General features: G+C 40.2%; 1 protein-coding gene across 5 annotated transcripts in view; it reads right to left on the reverse strand.

Annotated features, from left to right (window-relative positions):
* Nucleotides 1–3952: 3952 nt before the first annotated feature.
* Nucleotides 3953–19196, reverse strand: part of LOC104363839 — a 34521-nt gene continuing 19277 nt past the window's right edge. For 4 of the 5 annotated variants that reach the window (XM_042805146.1, XM_009970360.3, XM_033008128.2 and 1 more), the window contains 5 exons: nucleotides 13081–13132; nucleotides 12878–12980; nucleotides 11455–11618; nucleotides 7291–7536; nucleotides 3953–6666 (listed from right to left, as the gene is read on the reverse strand). In XM_042805146.1, coding sequence (XP_042661080.1) covers nucleotides 5929–6666; nucleotides 7291–7536; nucleotides 11455–11618; nucleotides 12878–12980; nucleotides 13081–13132 — 1303 coding nt within the window. In that variant the 3' untranslated portion in view covers nucleotides 3953–5928. The remainder of the gene's footprint in view (nucleotides 6667–7290; nucleotides 7537–11454; nucleotides 11619–12877; nucleotides 12981–13080; nucleotides 13133–19196) is intronic. The other variant, XM_042805147.1, reaches the window with a different exon arrangement.

Below are 19196 nucleotides of genomic sequence, written 5' to 3' on the forward strand. Positions count from 1 at the left end.
AAGAAGGTGGATAGTAGTTCTTCCAGTTCTTTTTGTGATTTATTTTTTCCTGAACTAAGAAGTTATTAATTAAAAAAAAATATATATATATATATTCAATGAAGTTGTCTGTTTCTGTTTCTTTGTGGCATATTCTCTTACACAGAAATGGATGTATGCAACACTTGCTAATGCTTGGTCAAGTTATTGGTTATTTGAATGTTGAGATTTTACAACTAAATATCGTCCTTGAACTTGTAGTAACTGAAAATGACATGAGTTTTTGTGTCATTTCAAGAAATTCTCTCAAACTTTCTTAAAAGTGTCAGATGATATCACAAAAGATCATTAGTATCTCTCTAGGATTTATAATGAATGATACAAATAAAAAAACTATTAACTAGAGTTCATTTTTGTCAACAAGATGATTTCAAGTTGCTAGTAAATAAAAGTTTACTACTTCTAACAAAGTGGATACTATCTTAATTTCTTGCAAGACCGTAAACACTGAAGTGACAAGCATTATAACACTATTGATTTATCAACAGGCTTGAGAAAATAATTGTCATAGTGTTTTCATTTTAGAATGATCTAATTTGTATAAATTATAAGATTTCAGTTGGCTACTATTAATAGAACTTTTTATGAACAGGACTTTTCCCTTGCTGAGCAAATAGGAGGACTTGTCTGTGCCCTGTTCTGTCTAAGGTGGAAGACAGTGTGCCAGTTAAGCTTCAAATGGCAATTTAGCATCCTAGGATTTTTGAACTGCTGTCATTCCTATATTTGAAGGTGTATATCCTTTAATGTTGTAGCTAATGTACATTGCTGTTCTAAACCAGCTGTCATTTGTTCTTCAGACTAAATTTAATAGAAATTCAAGCTCAGGTTAAGTAATGTAAAAGTGTAATGTTCTATATGCCATAAAGACAAGCTGATAGACCTTAAAAGTTGTAGTGGTTTTGGCATGCCCTGCACTTACATTGGTTGATTTAAGTTTTTTATACTCCATTATGTCAACAAATGACTTGTAACTAATTTAGTTTGAGAAAGCTTCTCATTTTGGATTTATATCCTATCAAGTGATCAGTTCTGGCACAGCCTAAGGTCTTCCAAGCACTTCCTCCATAAAGAATAAAGTTAGATGGTAGTATGATTGTGAGAAAGAGAATAAAATATATGGTCTTTTGCAGCTGGAATAGCTGACAACATACTAATCTCAACAGTCGATGTTAATCTGAGAGCACTCAGTGTCTCGAGTATTTGAATCAGCAACCATGTGTGATAATGTGTTTAACTTTTGATACTATTTTCCTTTAATAGAAAAATCTTGGTATTTGACGCTCAAAGATCAATCATTGGCTGTCATTCTGCAAACAAAATACATCCATTTTGTATCATTTTCTAGTCTTGAACAGAACCGTGTAGTGCAGATGGCTTAGTTTACAGCAAGAGTTTAGGGAAATAATTTGATTCAAGTAAAAGGATTCAGGCATTTGAGAAGAGAATGCTCAATTCTAAATTGTGCTCTAAAAATCTGGTTTCTTATGGCCTCTTAGAAATTTCTGCTGGAAGAGGGCCTTATTTTGTACAGTCTGCCCTCTAAAAATAAACCAACAGTCACTGTGTTACTGGAAGTTAGGAAAAGGATCTCTTGATTTTAAAAAGAATGTGTGGGGATTTTGCATTTTTTCCACCTATTTTATCTAACGTTCTTTCTGCATGATGTTTGGGAGCTGAAATACCACTTACACTGTTCCAAGAAATAATTTCTGAAGAAAACTAATTATACTATTTCCCACAGCAATGCTTAATATGCAAAGATTGCTTCTAAATCTGCTTTTCAGGTCATCCTGCTTTTCTTCACACTTCACCATTTTGACTTTCAATGAGGTAATTTCACCCTTAAGCTCATTAGTTTCCATAGGAAATGAATTCTAAAAAATGCTAAGTGTGCCATATGAGGTTTAACATCAAAGACATTCTAGACAGACCATGAATATATGTTGAAGCTATATTTGGTCTCTGGGTATTCTTTTCAGTGCTGCTGAGTTTTCAGTTGCTTGCTTTCATTAGGTAAGTGTTGGTTTAGGATTTTTTCTCCTTGCAATCCAAATTAATCTTTAATTGTTTAGAATAAAGTCTAGTAACTGGACTATTTGTGTCAAATTTATTTTGTTATGGCTCATGTGCCCTTCTCATGTGGAAAAAAAAAAAAAAAAAACAAACAAAAAAACAACCACCCAACCCACCCAAACAGTTGTGAGTAGGATGCTTTGTAACCAATTGCTCTTAAAGAAAAGTTAGATTTCGGAAAGGAAATCTCGGTTCGTGTTTCTGCTAAGAAGTTACAAATTGATTTTTCTTGCTGAATGCTACTCTGAATCCTCAAAGTTAGGATGCATTAGCTGCATGTTAAATCTTTTGGATTGTTTTCCCATTGAGCCTCCATTCTCAACCATTTTAACTACCTGACAGTTAGAAACCTAGCACACAGGATTCTTGTCAGCTTGTATAGCTCCAAGCTTTTATTTTGAAGCTCTGTTTCAACAATAAAAAAATAGGAAATGCCCACATATTTTTGTGCTGTTCAGTCTACCTAACATGGTGGCTAGAGGGATTGCCTAGTATATTCCAAAATAATGAATTTTTTAAAAAGGTAACATTATTCAAATCCAGCTTTACTGAAAAGAATATTCCTTCTGTTTGTTAGCTCCATAGCATTTTTGGACATTTTTCCCATTCAGTTGTGACTGATATTTTCCTCTTCAGCAAGTGTTTAGCATGCTTATCCCATTTGCTGCTTGGTTACAATATGCAAAATAGCACAGTAAACTGACTACATTACCACAAAGGTAAAATTGGAGGCCAAGCCCATGCATGGGTTGTGAGGTTTTCTGTCATTAAAAAGTGGCAGCATAGGTCTCAGAAGTAACATAGCTGTCAGCAACAAAATAAATGCTATAAGTAATACTATTTTAAAACAAATGCTAGTCAGTATTTACAGCTGAAAAGATTAGGGCACTTTATTCCACCCAGAGCTTTCAGAATTTCTTAAATATGCACTATGAATTTTTAAAGAGTATGGATGGAAGCTGTTTTTGTTCTTGGGGTGGAAGACAGAATTTCAAAACAGCTCCTTTAACTGTAAGAGGAAGAAAATATTTTACAAACTCTTTGAAGCTACACAATAAAACACAAATACCTCTTTACCAGTTAATTTCAGTGATCTGCCTCAAAAAAAAAAAAAAAAAAGCAACTTCAAAAGGCAAGTCAGAAACTTAAGCTTATGTCTCCCATATGTTGTAGTCTTGGTTCTTCAGGGTGGACCATGGGTGGGGGGACAGTGTTTGTGTACCTGCAGCATGCACCAGTCAGGTGTCAGGCTTCCATGTCTGCTAGTTTCAGAAGACCTCACCTTTGAGTAGTTTGGTGTATCAGCCACAGCTGGTCTGAGAGTGAGCAGCATTGTTCAATATTGCCTGTTCTTCAAGAGGAGGGCCTCTCTCAACATCTGTATGTATATAGTCCATGCTGAACATATGATACCTGATTTAGCGTCTCATGTATAATTGTCTGTATACTGCTACAGCAGGCAATGATGGAAGAACTACATGGTGTTAAGATAAGCAGTATATGGAAGGAAATCAAGACTCCCACAGAACCCAGGCTCTGGCAGCAGTCTTTGCAGGTTTAGAAAAAACTGTTCTTTGGTTACACAGATAGGTAGTAGAGGAAGTTGGTGTGAACAACCACCTCATTATCTCGCTAGGTTACTGAGGAGAAATCAAACAGGATTTAATCCTCAGGTGTTTGCTGACTGAATGATGTAACAACTTTTGTGCTCTTTCTGTTGCAGCAACTGCTAGGGAGGTTGCTGTACTGGTGTACACCACACAATGGACTGGTGCTCTGAGGCAATGCACGTACAACTTAGTCTTTCAGCAAAATAAACAAAATAAGTGTCATTACGTTGTAGAAATGAGTAGTTAAACACATGTTTATTGAAAAAGCCACTTTTTCCAGCCCTTCAAATGTAGCTATTGTCAATAACTGAACACAAGTACTTTTCAGAAGTAGATTTTAGTACTTCAGTCTTTAGAAATGTAATAGGTAACAGAACATTGACTCTGAATTACAAAGTATATGAATTTAATGCGGTGGAAGTTATTATTAGAGCACTGAAGGCTTCTAAATATTTCTTAAATCATAAATATATTAACTCTTCCCTTTGAATCATGTAGCATTAATTTAAAAAGAACACCAACAACAACAACAAAAAACAAACCAAAAAAACAACAGCAAAAAAAACTCAACTTGGAGCCAGACTTTTGTGCTTCAAAACTATTCAACCCAGTGTGGTAATAGCAAAAGTAGAGGCTTGTTTGTTGTTTGTGTTTGAGTCAATTGCTAAAGGGCATATATGTTTTTGCTTCCACTGCTACTAGATGCAAGGCTTCTATGTCTACGTAGACATGTAAACATTCACACAAAATATAAGGCAAAACCTAAAATCTTGTGTTGCATATCTCAGACATTAACAGATGGCAAATGGAAGCTGTAGTAGCAGGTGAAATCATAAATAATGCAGTTAAATATTTCAGGAATTAGACTTAAATGCCTTCACATAGAAGGATTAAGATAACTCAGTGCACACTGTAGCTAACATAGGGGAAGACTTATACAGAAGATTTCTTTCTGACACCTGTTCTATGATATATGATTGCTTTAAAACAGTGTGCCATGTCAGATGAAAAATATAGATTTACAGGGAACTTCTTTCATTTAAGAAAGCAAAAAAATTCTCAGTTGTGGGCTGAACATGCAGGAGTCTCCTGTGAAGATAGGAAAATATCACCAGGAGGCAATTAAAATACTGATGGGATTATTAAAGGCAATAGGAAGGATTCCTTTTGGTTCAGTGTTCCATTGAATGCCCTGGATGTGTAATCTGGGAGGTACAGCCACTTAGTAGTTCATTTCTAAGGAAAGTGAGCACTCAAAGTATGCCCCACATAATTTTGTCTTTTAAGTCTTGCCTGCTGAAGGAAGGGAAATAGTTCTCTAGTCAATGTGCGTTACCAGCAATAAATAGCTGGTGGAAATAGGATCAGAGCAGCTGCAAATATCCAAGCGTTGGATGCTGAAGACTATTCCTAGTATTTCAGTGTTTTTGTACACATGCTCCTGTTGCCATGAGGAATCACTTCAAGATGTGGTGGACTGAGGTGTTTTAAGCCTGTGTAGATCTAACAAAGATAAAGCTACATCAGACTTTCATAGAACTAGCATCCAGTATTAGGTTGCTCAGCTTGTCTGTACTCTTCTTTAAAGAGTCAGGATATGAGATAATTATGGTCTTTAATATTAGAGATGTTAATGCTCGGTAAACTTTGTGCTAGAGTGCGGAAGATATGAAATGCTTAAAATTAAGTTTACAAAACTGTATGCAAACACGCATGATTGAATTCTTACCCTTGGCTTGGCAAGGCTTGGATTGTACAGGCATAGCTATAAACAGAATTTAACTCATAGCTCCCAACAGAAATATTCAAGTGATACCACAGTAACAGAGGACTGATTTACATTTCAGATATAAACCATGATGTAACTGTCTCAGATGACTTTCATTTCTCATTCCAGAAAAGGTTTTCTGCAGTCTGAAGTACCTTTTTTGAGGATGCTTTCTTGTACAAACCGTATCAAAATTTCATGCAGAAGAAGAGAGGTGAGGTTCGTGAGCGTAAGGGAAGATGGTGTTTGTGCTGTGCTGTGGTATGTATGTATCCTTGTAATCTCAATCCCAATGGGTGGAAAGCAAAGGCCGCTCTTAACAAAGTTGCACCCATCTATGACTGCCACGCTCACCTACTTGGCAGAGCTTCCACTGTGAGCATGTCCCTGTTGCCTCTGTTTTTGTGAGCTGATGTTTCAATATTTCTGAGGGCATCACTGGACTGAAGTTTTGCATAATGTAGCAGCAGCTAGGGTATCACAGTTCTGTGAGGTCTCAGTAGTATTGGCATCTACAGCTGATGAGCTCTGCTGGTCCCTGGAAGAGCTAGAGGCCTTCACATGACCTTTGTATAAACTAGGAGATTTTGCCCAAAGAGGAAGATTTGACATGAAGCTGGCAGAACTCTTCCCCTCAACTGTCAGAACCACCGGCTGTTTATCTGCCACAGCTGGAGCATACACAGCATTTTGCTCTGAGAGATGATCTCCACATTGACTAAGATGTTCTGCTAGGACCAGAGGCTGCTGATCATCGCCTTCTTCAGAAATAACAAAAACCGGTTTGTTTTTATCTGTTTCTACCACAAGCTCTTTTGTTTTCGAACAATTGACCAAGTTGATTTTCAGTGGGTTGGAGCTCTCTAGAAGATTTTGGGGGCTTTGGCTGTTAACTGGAGATGCTCCCCCTAGATGTCTTGAGGGATCCAAGGACCTCACATGTTTGCTGTCAGGGGAACTGGCTAAAAATCCAAAATAAGGGTTCCCAAACCTAGATTTCTTCAAATTGCAGGAGCTTAACTTCCGCTGCCTTTGTGCAGACAGAGTGAGGGGGTATGAGGCGTTACTGGCAGATGAATCAGAGTAAACAGTCTCAGATGCTCCCTCTATCTCAGTAGCTGAGATCACCTTTCTGGTTGGGACACCTTGGGATCTTGCAGCTGTAGGAACACCCTGCACAAAGTAATAATAAATTAGTAGACATGCCATGAAAATCAGCTTTCTTAAGAAAGTTTGATCCCAAGAGAACTACAAGTTAAAATTCCTGGTTATGTTAGAGATGAGATGCATTCTTTAGCAAAAGCCTGTGGTGTTACCTTAAAAAGAAGAAACATCCTCTATTAGCTTTGTAATAAGCTGTTGGTTTGATGACTACAGTCAGTGAGACCTAGATATCCCTCTCATACCTACGGATTTCTCACAGTGCAATAGTAATAATTCAGTTAAATTTAAGGCATAACCAGGGGAAAAAAGGTACATGTCAGAACATTCAATGAGATAATCTAGCCTGAAGGCATTTTTAAATGTTTTTCTGGACTGGGAATCATTTCTTAAGCAGGTGCTAACTTATGGGAAATACAGCTTCTTAACACTACAGGAAAGCCTGAATACATTACAATATAGTTAAGCAAAAGAGTTTCCCATACACCAAGCAAGAAGGACTGAAATGTGGATGGTATTGCAGGTTGGAGAGGCAAAGCAGTAGTCCAAGGGGAAAATATGTCCCATCAGCAAGTAGATGGGGGTACTGGGGCACAGACCTCATCCACTATGTCCTCCCCTCCTTGCAAGACTTACACTGCTGTCAACCAGCTTTGTGAAGGGACTGTTGGTGGTCCAGCTACACCATTTTTTCTGTAGCTGTGGTATTGGGGCCAGGAAATCATGGAAAGTGCGGGCACTCCACGTGCGTTGTCTGGGACAGTGATTTTCCAACTGGGTGTTCCCCTTCTCAACAGCATCTGCTCCTGCAGCTGTGTGATTAGAAGTCAGCCAGTCTGATACAGAGGCTGGGCTTGTGACACTTCTTTTTAGGTTTTTGTCCTGAAAAGAGTAAATAAAAATCGTTTACAGCATCTTTCAGCAAAAAATACGCTGTTAATGCAAGAGACTAATTTCTTCAGTGGTTCTCAGGACAAGACACAGGAATGAAACTTCTCATTGCTCTTCCAGCATGCTACCTGAAGTTCACTGGCTTCCCTGGATGAAAGTTTTACTTTACTTCCCCTGTTTCAGGTTTAACACTGAATTGAAAAATTTCAATTACGTAAGAAATAAAGTCCTAACACTCTCACTAACCAAATACATCAAATATCTACAGATTTATTTTACTGGAGATATCTGACAGATCAGAGTGGTAAACTTCAACTGTGTAAAACATAATTATTCCACTCTGCTTGGCTCTTGGAATACTCCAGATGTGTCTGTCTGGAGAAACAAAACTTCAAGGAGGATTGGGCCCACTGAAAGAAATCCAGAAGCAAGCAACAAGAGAATCAGAAGTCTCAAAAATGCATGATTCAAGAGAGAAAACTGAAGTGGTGCTCTTTATCCTATGTTAGAGAAGAACTAAGAAAGTAAAAATAATTAAAACCAAAAAGGGAATAATCTGTTCTCAGTGTCTGTGGTGAATAGAACAAGAAGCACGAGACCCAGACTGCAGCCAAGGACATTTTCATTTCACATAAGACATGCTTTTCAGGTGGAAAAGATGCTTTAGCAGTAGAACAAGACAGCCAGACAGGAGTAAAATTGGCATCGTCAGAAGGTGAGAGCACATTAAACCATTGTCACCAGCTCTGTGTATAAGCAGAATTGATCTGACATGGGAATGAACTATGACTGACATGGGAATGAAAGACATGGGAATTCTAAAGATCTCTTTCATACTTAATTTATATGTTCTGATGTTGCATTTAAAATCACAAATTTTGTCCTTCATATTTATCTGGGTTTAGAGCCAGAAAAGTTAAAGAATCTCTGACTGTCCTATGAATCTTCTTTCATTCTTACTAATACTTCACCTGTTATTTATATAAGCCTCCTGTTCCACAACTATATACGTACGTTTAATTTTCAGCTGTGCAAATATGGTTGTCATGAGAAGAATGCAAAATCCACATTCCCAAAGTTTACATAGTCCTTAAAGAAGGTCCGAAATAAATCCCACAGTGTCCTGGATTTAACAGTCCCGAGAAACCAGAAATGTGTCATTTGTTATTTCTGAGAAACTGAATCTCTCAAGTTTCTGCAAATCAAAGGAACTTTTCAGTTAAAATATCATATTGGAAATTGATGGGCAGAGAGGCAAGAAATTAGCTACTACAACAGAAAATAAAAATCTCAGTAGGAAGCTGGGAAAGGTTTCAGGCTCTGGTTAAGTTTTTTTCAATATTAAGCTCTTAGACTAAGATTTCAATAAAATGACAATCTTCATTTATAAATTTATGAGCCAGCTGTCTTCTCCTCAGAAGCCTCTTCAGGCTGTTTTAGGATTTATTATTCTAATATTATTATAAGTACCTCCAAACTGGTGTAAAAGCTAGCCACTGGTTTTGAGATAGTTGTACTGGAAGTAACTACAAAGATGAATAATGTATTTTCTAGATTTTTTAAGATGTTTTAGCAAAAAATTTTTCTTAAACCTCCATGATAATACTTTTTACTCAAACCTTTGCATCTGAAACTTGTAATGTCTGAATAGAAGACAAGGGTCATAGTTATAAGTTAGCCAAAGGCTGAATGGTGACTTAAACCAAATGGAACTTAGAAAGCCATGACCCTTCTGCAGGACACCTCAGAAGCCATCTGAAAGACATCCTGCCTTCTCTTTCCTCACACTAGTCCATGTTTGCTCCCCCAGCTCTTGCCTCCTGACGGGGGATTGATTTCTTCAAATGTGAAGCTAAAAAGCAAAAGCCATTTTATTACTGGCTCCTGCCCAGCAGAACTGAGACTCATACTTACTGGAGGGGCACAAGGCCAAGTGGACAGCCACAATTTCTTAGTAAAAAGATCCAGATAATTTTTTTAATGAAAGCTCCTTATAGCTTGCTTTGTCTAGTCAAGCATTTTGGATGAGGTGAGTCTGATGGTGTTATTTACTGTACTGTAAAGGCTCGGGATTTCACATGTCTTTTCACATGATGATAACTTCTTAGTTCCTGCCAAGGAAGTGGGTGCACTCCAGTGGATAACTCATCCTACTTGCCTAGTGCTGGTCCACAAAAGCCATGCACCATACCCTCTGTGGGGCTCAGAGGCTAAAGTCAGGAGCTGGCTGGCCAGCTGCATTTTACACCCTAAAAATACATATTTAGAAATTAAACTGTAAACATGTTTATTTCTAACATCCAGTAACCCTGAGTAACTCGAGTGGCCTGAAGAGATCCCATTCGAGTACAGGTTTGTAATTAGCCTGCTGTGCGTAATTTCCACCTCCCCTTGCAGAGAATAGTCTTCAGCTGTGGGGAAAGGCCCCATTCTTTTAAAGAGGCCCTTTCACCCCTCCTGGCTAGTTTTTCTGCTCCTTAAGGGATTTAGTTGAGAGCATTGACTCACATGTGTGCAGTACAGACATCACTGAGAAGGAGATGCATCCTGAGTTAATCATGTGGTAAATCACTTTAATTCTTTGGGTTGCCTTCACTTAGAACTGTTTTAACATGAAGTATTTTATATATATACATATATATGTATATATCTTATCTGATAGGTTTCTTGCAGAAGAGATGAAAGAATAGAAATGTTTTTCTTTAAGTGTATTTGTTCATTCTGACTAGACTGGGGAAAAGAGGAAGGAAAAGGGGTTTCCCTCCTGTCTAGAAGCTGTATTTGTATGTGACTGCCACCAGGTGAAGCTCTCTCTACTGGAAAGAAGGACCAAGGAGTGCAGGTGTTCAAGGATGCCCAGTTTGGGCACCAAAACAGCTCCCAGCGCCTTGCTCCACAAAAGGTAGTGTATTTGGGTAAGGGAAGGCACCAGAGCTGTTTTCTCTTCTTTCCCTCTTTCTGTTAATCAGTGTGGCTGACTGGAGGAGAAGCTTGGCACATGTCTTACGCTAGCAGAGGAAAATCCTGACCAGCCTGGCCTCCTGGCTATTTTTCTAATCAAGTGGAGGGATACAGAAAGCTTTTGTTTTGTAAACTGTGGCAGAAATATTACACAGGCTGTCCTGGGGCATGTGAGTTCCTTGTGCTGGTTGTTTCTTCTCTTGTGGGGAAAAAAGATAGAGGGTATTGAAGAGGAGAGTATTGACCTGGGAAAGGCTTTAATACAGATTTGTAATGGATGGGATCTGTCAGGCACTATGCTTAAAGTTGAGGAGGTGGCAGCCACACCTGAGACTTATGAGCTATCATCTGTTTCTAATCAAATAATTGACCGGGAGTGCAGGGGAAAGAGCTAAAAAGAAGAGAACTTACTGAACTGATTCAGGTTTCTGTGTGTGTATTTGAAAGGACCCCAGTGCTTTCACTAGAAGTGCTTAATTTTTTGGAGCGTACATTGTTAACTTTCACATCAGCCTGATGAGACAGTTAAATAGCTTTCTGACAAGCTGAGGAGCTGAGTAACTTCTCTGACCACTTAGTAGCAGCGGGCAGGAGCAGGTCTGACTCTCAGGTCCTTCAGTTGCTACAAATGATTTTTTTAATGGAATATCATCTTTGCCAATTAACATATTTCTGAGGGTAATCCTTCTGGCAAGTCTGTACATTATCACCAATCATATCCAAGGCAGATTTCTGCACTTGCTCTTATCAAAGCTGGGAAGATACTGGCTCAGGAAATCACAGTCCACATCATTTGATGGCAGCTCAGCCCAAGGGTTAGGAGAACTGCCTGGTTCAGTCACTATCTTTCTTGCAAAGTGGGCAGTAAGCATAAATGGAGAGATATGACAAGTTCTGACCAAGAGGGACATCCCATGGCTTGCTAGAGATGACAAAAAGCATTCCTACCTGTATTTTGTAGGTGGTAAAGCTCAGCCCACTGGCCCCAGGTCCAGCAGAAATAATAAACACTTCATCACTCCCAGTCTCAGTGGTCACTGCGGATATGGAGGAGGGCACATCTGGGTCAGTGTCCTGAGGAGACTGTTCTGTGCTGCCTCTGCAGGAAGTGACTGAGTAAAGAAGAAAATCAATAAAGACTGCTTGTGAGAGTCCGAAACATCTGTTCCCAACTCCTCCATGACAAACCCTCCTCCTTCTCTCCCCAGACAATCTAGAACAGGCTTTGGCTGTCTGTCACACCAGCCAGAACAAAATTCAAGCCAAGCGTTTGCTCTCATGAAACTGAAAGCTTTTAAAAACAAAAGGGAAGGGAAGGGGAGGGGAGGAACACCCTTAGGTCTGCTTTCTAATAAAGACAGACCCAAACTGAAATCCCTCATACTAAACACACAAGGTTGTGCTGCAGATCAGAATTTTGCAGATTTGCTCAACTAATTTTTTATTTGTATTTACTCATCTCCGTTAATATTGGGAGCTGTGCTTTTGATAAAACCCTAGCAATGCTGCTCCTACAGGCAGCATGTGCTCTAGGGACTGCCACATAGGGGTGTGTGTGTGCATGTGTCCCCAAAGCCTGTCCATCTGGTCTAGGCCAGGAGAGCTCTGGCCACAACCTCCTTGATGACTTTTCCAAAGAAGGAAATGGGAAACTGTCATAGCTGGGAGAACAGAAATGGCTTTTTAGGAAGATCTGCTTGTGAGAGCTGTGTGTAATGGCTGATGGTTTAGTGGGAAAACAATGGTGTGTAACAACACAACATGAAGTAGCTCCCTGTTGGCCTTCACCAACCAGAAGGGGCATCGATACAATTCATGTGTTGTGACTCAAAATTGCGGCAAGTGACATCATCTGCAGCTCAGCTGAGGTTCTCTTGATCTTGAAACATAAGCATCCTGTAAAGCAGTCTCATCCATAAAGCTCTTCAGAAAAAGTTAGCTCCAGGGGTCAAAGCTGTCCAAAGCCAATGTAAGCATTTTAAAACTCATCCTTTCCAGACAATGTTAGACACAGGGCAGGTGAAACTCTTCCACAATTTATGGATCTCTCTAAGTTGTTTGTAGCAGCCTGAACCTGACACATTTGCTCTGCTAACCCAGTGTCTCTGCAATGCCATGTGCTATGACAGCTTTTGTTGGCAGTGTCCTGGAGCTGTACTTGTGTGTGCTCCTTGCCAGGGGAATTACCCTACCATCAAGGCGGGAGAGAAGCAAGGAATAGTTCCCACAACAAAGGCTTTCTACTGTGAAGTGGCTCTCCAGCTGTGCATGGGTGAGACAACAAGGAGGACTGCAAGGAAGAAACAATCTGATTAACTGGCCGGGGGCTACGGGGTGCCCTGACCTGCTCCGGCCGCTGTCCCACGCTTACCCGCCTGCTCCCGGCTGACAGAGTGGTTGTTGTTTTCATTCTCCCGACTTGGCACCACCAGCTGGAGCTCATTGATATCAACAGCGGAGTTCTGGATCCCGTTCTACAACTCAGAACATGCCCCAGTAAACATCATCAGATAAACAGTGCAACAGCCAATATGAAAGAGAGAAACAGAAATTGCTGAAGCCATTAGCACTAACCTCCTGGTCACTGCATGCGTTGGATGAGCTCCTTTTGGGGCACGTTCTCTGCCTGAAAAGGAGAGACAGCAACAGCAACAACAACCCCACAAGTGAGTTAAAAATCCACAGAAGGGAAGGTCTCAGCTGTGTTCATCCTGCGAGTGGGACCCAGCAGGTTATGAGCTCTCCTGCCTACAGGAGCATCCAGAATACTTGCCAAGACTCAGGGCAACAAGGCCTGTAGGCCAGAGGAGAAAATGATATGCTCATGTAGTGGAAAGTCAGCTAAAGAAGAGAAGGACCTGTCATCTTCTTGTCATGATCACTACAAAAGCAGGAACAGAATTCAGATCTCTGCCAAGTCCCACCAGGCTCCCACCCCTCCGGCTGTGCTTTCACGTCAGTAGACTGAAATCCTGCCTTTAGTCTGGGCAGTGACATCGTTCTCATCCTGTTAGAATATTTCATCTGCATAGTCAATATTGCATGCTGGGTTATATTTAGCAAGCAGAGAGCATCAGATGTTGTTCATTTGTGTGAACATTTTATTAAAAGACAGCGCTATGGCAGATGATTACTGGGTAAACATGCCTCTTGGCTAAAGGGAGAAAAAAGCACTATTTTTTCACATTTTTACTAAAACTGAGCTTATGAAACAACTAGTGTTATTTACTTTTGGATGAATAAGACTTAAAGATGTCACAAAGAAAGGCTGGCAGTAATGAATGTGATAATGACTGAAGGAAGTGTATTTTATCTTTGTGCACAGCAGTTCTCCACGGGACAGTGCAAAGACACATGGGAGCACTAAGGCACTGACCAGATAGGATGTGACCTGGGTTTCCCTACTATCTTTGCTGTTGGCTGGCATTTTTCCTCATCTTATTGGAGGGGTTGGTTTGTTCTAAGGCACTTATTCTGCTCCATGCAAGTTTGGGGTTTTTTTGTTAGTGATGTGTTGAAGCTAAGATTTCAAGTTTTCAGTCACCATTTCATCACTGTTTTTAAGAATGGGGGCTCAGACACCACCTGATGAGGCCCCCAGGAGCCGGCGTCTGCTCTGTCTCAGGCATGGTGGGTTTCATTCCTTCACTGTATCATTGGATCTCTTAAAAAATGCTTATTGACTGGCAAGTGAATTGAGGGAGAAAAAAAAACATGATGTCCCCTCAGCACTATTCTTACTGAATACAGAGAAGACTACAGAAAAATTGGAGAGCAAATTGGCACTTGATAATTTAATCCAGAAAAGGCCTGGACAAATAGCTGTTACTCCAGGAGTCACAATGGCATTGGCCACCACTTGGGCTTATTGGGAGAACTCAGGGCTGAAGCAGGGAATGCTCTTCCTTAATGCACTGATTCAGGAAGGGGGAACAGGGAAAGGCTTCCTAGTAGGAGTGGTGTTGTCTTATCAAGCAAGATCAAACCAAGTAGGAAGTACTGCAGAGCGGAAAATGTGTATGTAAATATTCCCCCCACACTCACACCAGAAATTCTTATTGGGCACTAGAACCATTTCAGCAGGAGTGACCTGGCAAAACCCCAAATAATGAATTAGTGTAATGGCCAAGGCATTCAGGTAGATGGTGGGAGAACTATGTGTAGTTCCAAGTTTTCTCCACATTGTGTTTATTTCTTTAATCTCTTCCCCTTCTCTTAGATCCTGCCTGACAAAACCTATGACAAAAATGTAATCAAATCTGATATATTCCTATAAAATATTCTTGTTTCAAATAACTGGCATGTTACAAGCAAATTTGTTAAAATATTCCCGCCCAGGGATTAAAGAACACAAAGGAAATGTTCTCCTCTAAGAAAACATAACTTAGCACATATTTCTTCCATGCTGAACACCAGGCAACCCAGATTTTGTAGTTATCTGGATGGTCTCACTTTTGGGTTTGTTATTCGAACTTTTAGCATGACTTAACAAACAAAATGTTCAAGTTCTCAGAAACACAAATAAAAATGTGTTCCTCAGATTCTTGTATACAGCTGCCTATTTATAAAATATTCATACTCTCTGGGACAAAGATGAAAAGATGAAGTATCCATTTTAAAAGTCTCAGTAACTGACAGCTATGATAAACTATGGATAGACAAGGCAAGTTCTGCATTAAGAAACTGAAATAACTTACATGCATTTGGCACCTTTCCTCACCATTCTTTATAAATGTTGTGTTCTGCAATATTTAGCAGGCACTGTAACTACCTTGAAATCCACACTGCAGTTTGGCAGCATGAAAGAGAGAGTAAGGTGCCCCCAGCAAAGAGGCCTTCTGTGTGAGTATGGTAGAATAAGTGGGAACAAGAGAAGGAAGAGTCCTGTTCTTCCCAAAATTTAGATTATGATTGAAAAATGATAACTGGCTGAAATGTCCCCATTTTAACATTTTCTTCCCTCATCACACTTTGGGCATTGAGCGTCTGATTTCCACTGAACAATTTGTGTTACTCTTAAAAAACAGTACACATAAAGGGTAAGAGTTTCTAGATTCGGCCAACAATTTGGGTGGAAACTTGAAATTTTTTCTTTTTCTTCTATTCAGAGCTGTTGACACAGTGCCTGGAGATATGCAGTAGTTTGCAGGACTGGCAATCTTAGTCCTGCTTTAGCTCATTCTCCAGTTAGACTACCTCTACCTTACCACCAAGGAGACCAGCAATTTAGATCAGTGCACAGCTCACGGATATAAAACAGCCAATGTGCAAATACACCAGTTTCTGTCATTTAAAAGAAGTCATAATTTTTTTATAAAGAAGATGCTTCAAAGTCTGTTGGAATCTCTGTGAAGATTGTCCTCTTCTTCCCATCAGGCAGCTCCAGCTAAGTCTAGCTGTCTTAGGTCTCTAACTAAACCAGCCTGATGTGTAGAGGAACAGAAATGGAGGACGTAGCTACAACAGTCAGGGAGTGGTTTCTGGGCTGTGCCTAACACAAGGATAGCAGAGGAAAGGTCTGGTTTCAGCCCAGAAGTGACAAGGATTCTCAAGGAGACCATTATATGACAAAGTTTCACCCCCATGTGACAGTCAGGCTGCAGGCAGTGACTGGCAGGGCAGCTTGCATGAAGAGAGGTGGCAGCACATGATGATTTGATGAAATATCTGTACACGTAGGGGGTTGTAATTGGAAACAGGTCATTGGCAGGCTATACAGATGTAAAATGCAGTTGCAGTCCATGGGTTGCAACCATCGAGCAAAAGTCTGACTGCACTGGACAGGATTAAAATTAAGGAAGGTGGACATGTCTGCTGTTCTTGGGGCTTGGGAAAGAAAATAAAAAATACCCCATTACTCGAGCCAGGCCTCATGGCCAAAAGTAATTAGAATTATTGGCCAACTAACAACTGAAGCTTTCATTCCCTCCCCAAACAGCAAACAAAAGCTGCAGTGTGGCAGAGACTTGGAGTTTCCCCAGAGAGCTTTGCCCTGGCTCAGTGTAATGAGCCCGAACAGACACTGCTGACGACTTGGTGCATTGGAGTGGCAGTAGGTGCCAAGCCCATCCCGGGCCATTTCTACTCCTGGCAAGGCAGAATCTGCTACTTTTAGCTGAGCAAGAGCAGCAGATAGCTGTATTTTTTTCCCCATTTCTAAACCCGGTACTAGAGGAACAAGTAAAGTACAAAGAGAAAATATAGTGGAAGGCATGTTTATGAGGCCAAGAGCTTGAAGGTTACTATTAGCATCCTTTGCAATGGCATGCTCCAGCCAGGACAAGTATTACCATGCCCCAGAGAGCTGGTACCATTCCTGAGCGTGATGCGTTGTTAAGGCATCTTCATTTCTCCCCTCAGCCCACCCCTTGCCACCCTGACATTTTCTGCAGTGAGGACAGGCTGTGGCTAATGAGCATTTGACACCTGAATTCAAGTGCCTATTTAGGTCAAGAAGCATAAAGTAGAGCTTGGTGGGCTCAAACTAGAAGAAGTTTAGATGTGCCTAATAGCCTCTGCAGTCTTATTCTGAGCTGCATGAAAAACCCACAGAAGGGAAGTGTAGGCGAGCTCCAACCAGCGCCAGCAGTTCTGGCCCCAGAGACCAATATCCTCGAAACAGCCCAGTAAAGAGGGAAAAAAAGACTGTTCCAGTACAATACAAGAGAGGTTACTCAGCAGAGGTCATGGCATCACTTCTACATGTGTTAGATCTCACTTAAACACTTTAAGTCTGACAAGAAATAAAGTATTGTAATCAAGGCCTCCCTGGAATAGCATGTAGGGAATATAGGCAGCTGGGATAGTAAATGGCCTTTCAAGAGGCTAAAGGACATGGGATAGTCTCTATTTATATACAGTCAATAGATAACAGGTATATCTTCATTTAAAAAAAGTGAAAGGCATAAATGACAGTGTTTAAAAGAAGTGAGTCTAATTCTGCTCCTGTGCCATAGGACCCCTGGTTGGATGTATTTGCAGTGACCAGAACATACAAATATTTGTGTGAGGGGGGAAAATGCATTCAGTTTTTTCTCTGTTGGTCAGCAAGAGCAGAATATTACTTTATTTTGTAAATTTCCACAAGAAAAAGGCCAAATTATGCATGTGAGCAGCATGGCCTGACTTTCTAAACAGGCTACACAGGGTAAACGTCAGCCAGTGAAATCTTAGATTGCCAGTGTACTTTTTGGTTTGAATAATACTCTGCTTCATGGATAGTTACAGTGAAATTAAATAGGGGTAACGGAGCAAAAACAGCCTACTCAACACGTGTATCAGCACAGACTGCTGCCATCGTGAAGGGAGCATGTTTCTGCCTCTTTTGAAGATTGGCAAGGGTATAAAAATAAAGTATTTGGTATCTGGAAGACATTTTCCACCAGACGTTTTCCTTTAGAGCTAGCAAAAAATTGTGGTCTAAATTAGTGTTCTGCGAGCTCTTTAAAAGGGAAAAAGGTCAGTTAGATGTAACACATGCAAGTTTAACTCTTACAACTATGAACAGCTCAGGCCCTGAAAGCAGGAATTTCTAGAATCAGCAAGAGAGATTATATTTAAGCTTCACCACCTTGCCCACGTTCTCTTATACTCAGTATGATATTTTGTATTTATTCAGCAAAAGCTAGAAATGCAGCCTCCAAAGGGACAAGGAAAACAAAGTTCCTCTATCAAACTAACCTCAGTGACTAGAAATGGCTGGGGAATCCTGAAAGTTTTTGGGTTGGAGGATGCACAATAGATGAGTCAGGAGATGAGGGAAGAAAGAAGACAGACGAGTTACATGCTGCCACTGGGAAATTAATGTTATTCCTAACACTCAGTCACCACAGTGGAGCCCAGCAAGGGACAGTATTTGTTTCAGTTTACCTGATGTTTCCATTGAGGTCAAAACATTTGAAAAATACTATGTTTTGACAAAAACCTAGGGAGCTTGGGCTCTGTTGAATTTGTTGGAAGGAGAAAAAAAATATTAGTGTTCCTACAAAAATGTTTCCACTAGGGAGTTAGAAAAATGCAAACATATGCTGAGGGGTGGAGAAGCTTTCTACTGATAGATATAGAGAAAATAAATAGATTAAATAAAAACAGTTGACTGGAGAGATAAGCTTTTGTCACTGACTGGTTTGAGCCATTTAACTAGTTAGCACCAGGACCTTAAAATCAGCAATCCAGCCTGACCATCAGCTCACTTGACCATGTCATTTCAGATCACATTTGGGGACAATCACAGGTACTGCAACATGGCTCTCAGCTCTTCCCTCACAGTCAAAGGGATGTGTAGGTGACTGCTTAACGCATAAGGTGTGTTGGAATTAAAATGTCTGCACAGTCTCTTGGATAAAACATGCTGCAGGCTGGAAAATATTGTTTAATCTTAATTCTAAGTGGTAATACTCTTGTTATTATTTATTTCTCTGCAGAGCATTAGTAATGGTTAGAGCCAAATTGTGGAATTACTGTGAAAAGACACAGTAGCTGTCAGTTTAGCCTGCTCAGGAGACTCAGAAAAGGATGATCTTTCTGTTCTGCATTTGTCTGTTGGCCAGTTAGTGTCCCAAAACTGAGGTTCAAAGGCACCACTGCCACTGAAATAAAATAATGCCCAAGAAAGTCCTCGCCCTTCATGTATTTCTGCAAAATAAGGAAAATAAATTGGAGGCACAGAAGCTGTAGAAGTAGGAAAGAAA

The sequence above is a fragment of the Tyto alba genome, unplaced genomic scaffold (genome assembly GCF_018691265.1).
Source record: "Tyto alba isolate M040663 unplaced genomic scaffold, T.alba_DEE_v4.0 Super-Scaffold_44, whole genome shotgun sequence".
Lineage (NCBI taxonomy): Eukaryota > Metazoa > Chordata > Aves > Strigiformes > Tytonidae > Tyto > Tyto alba.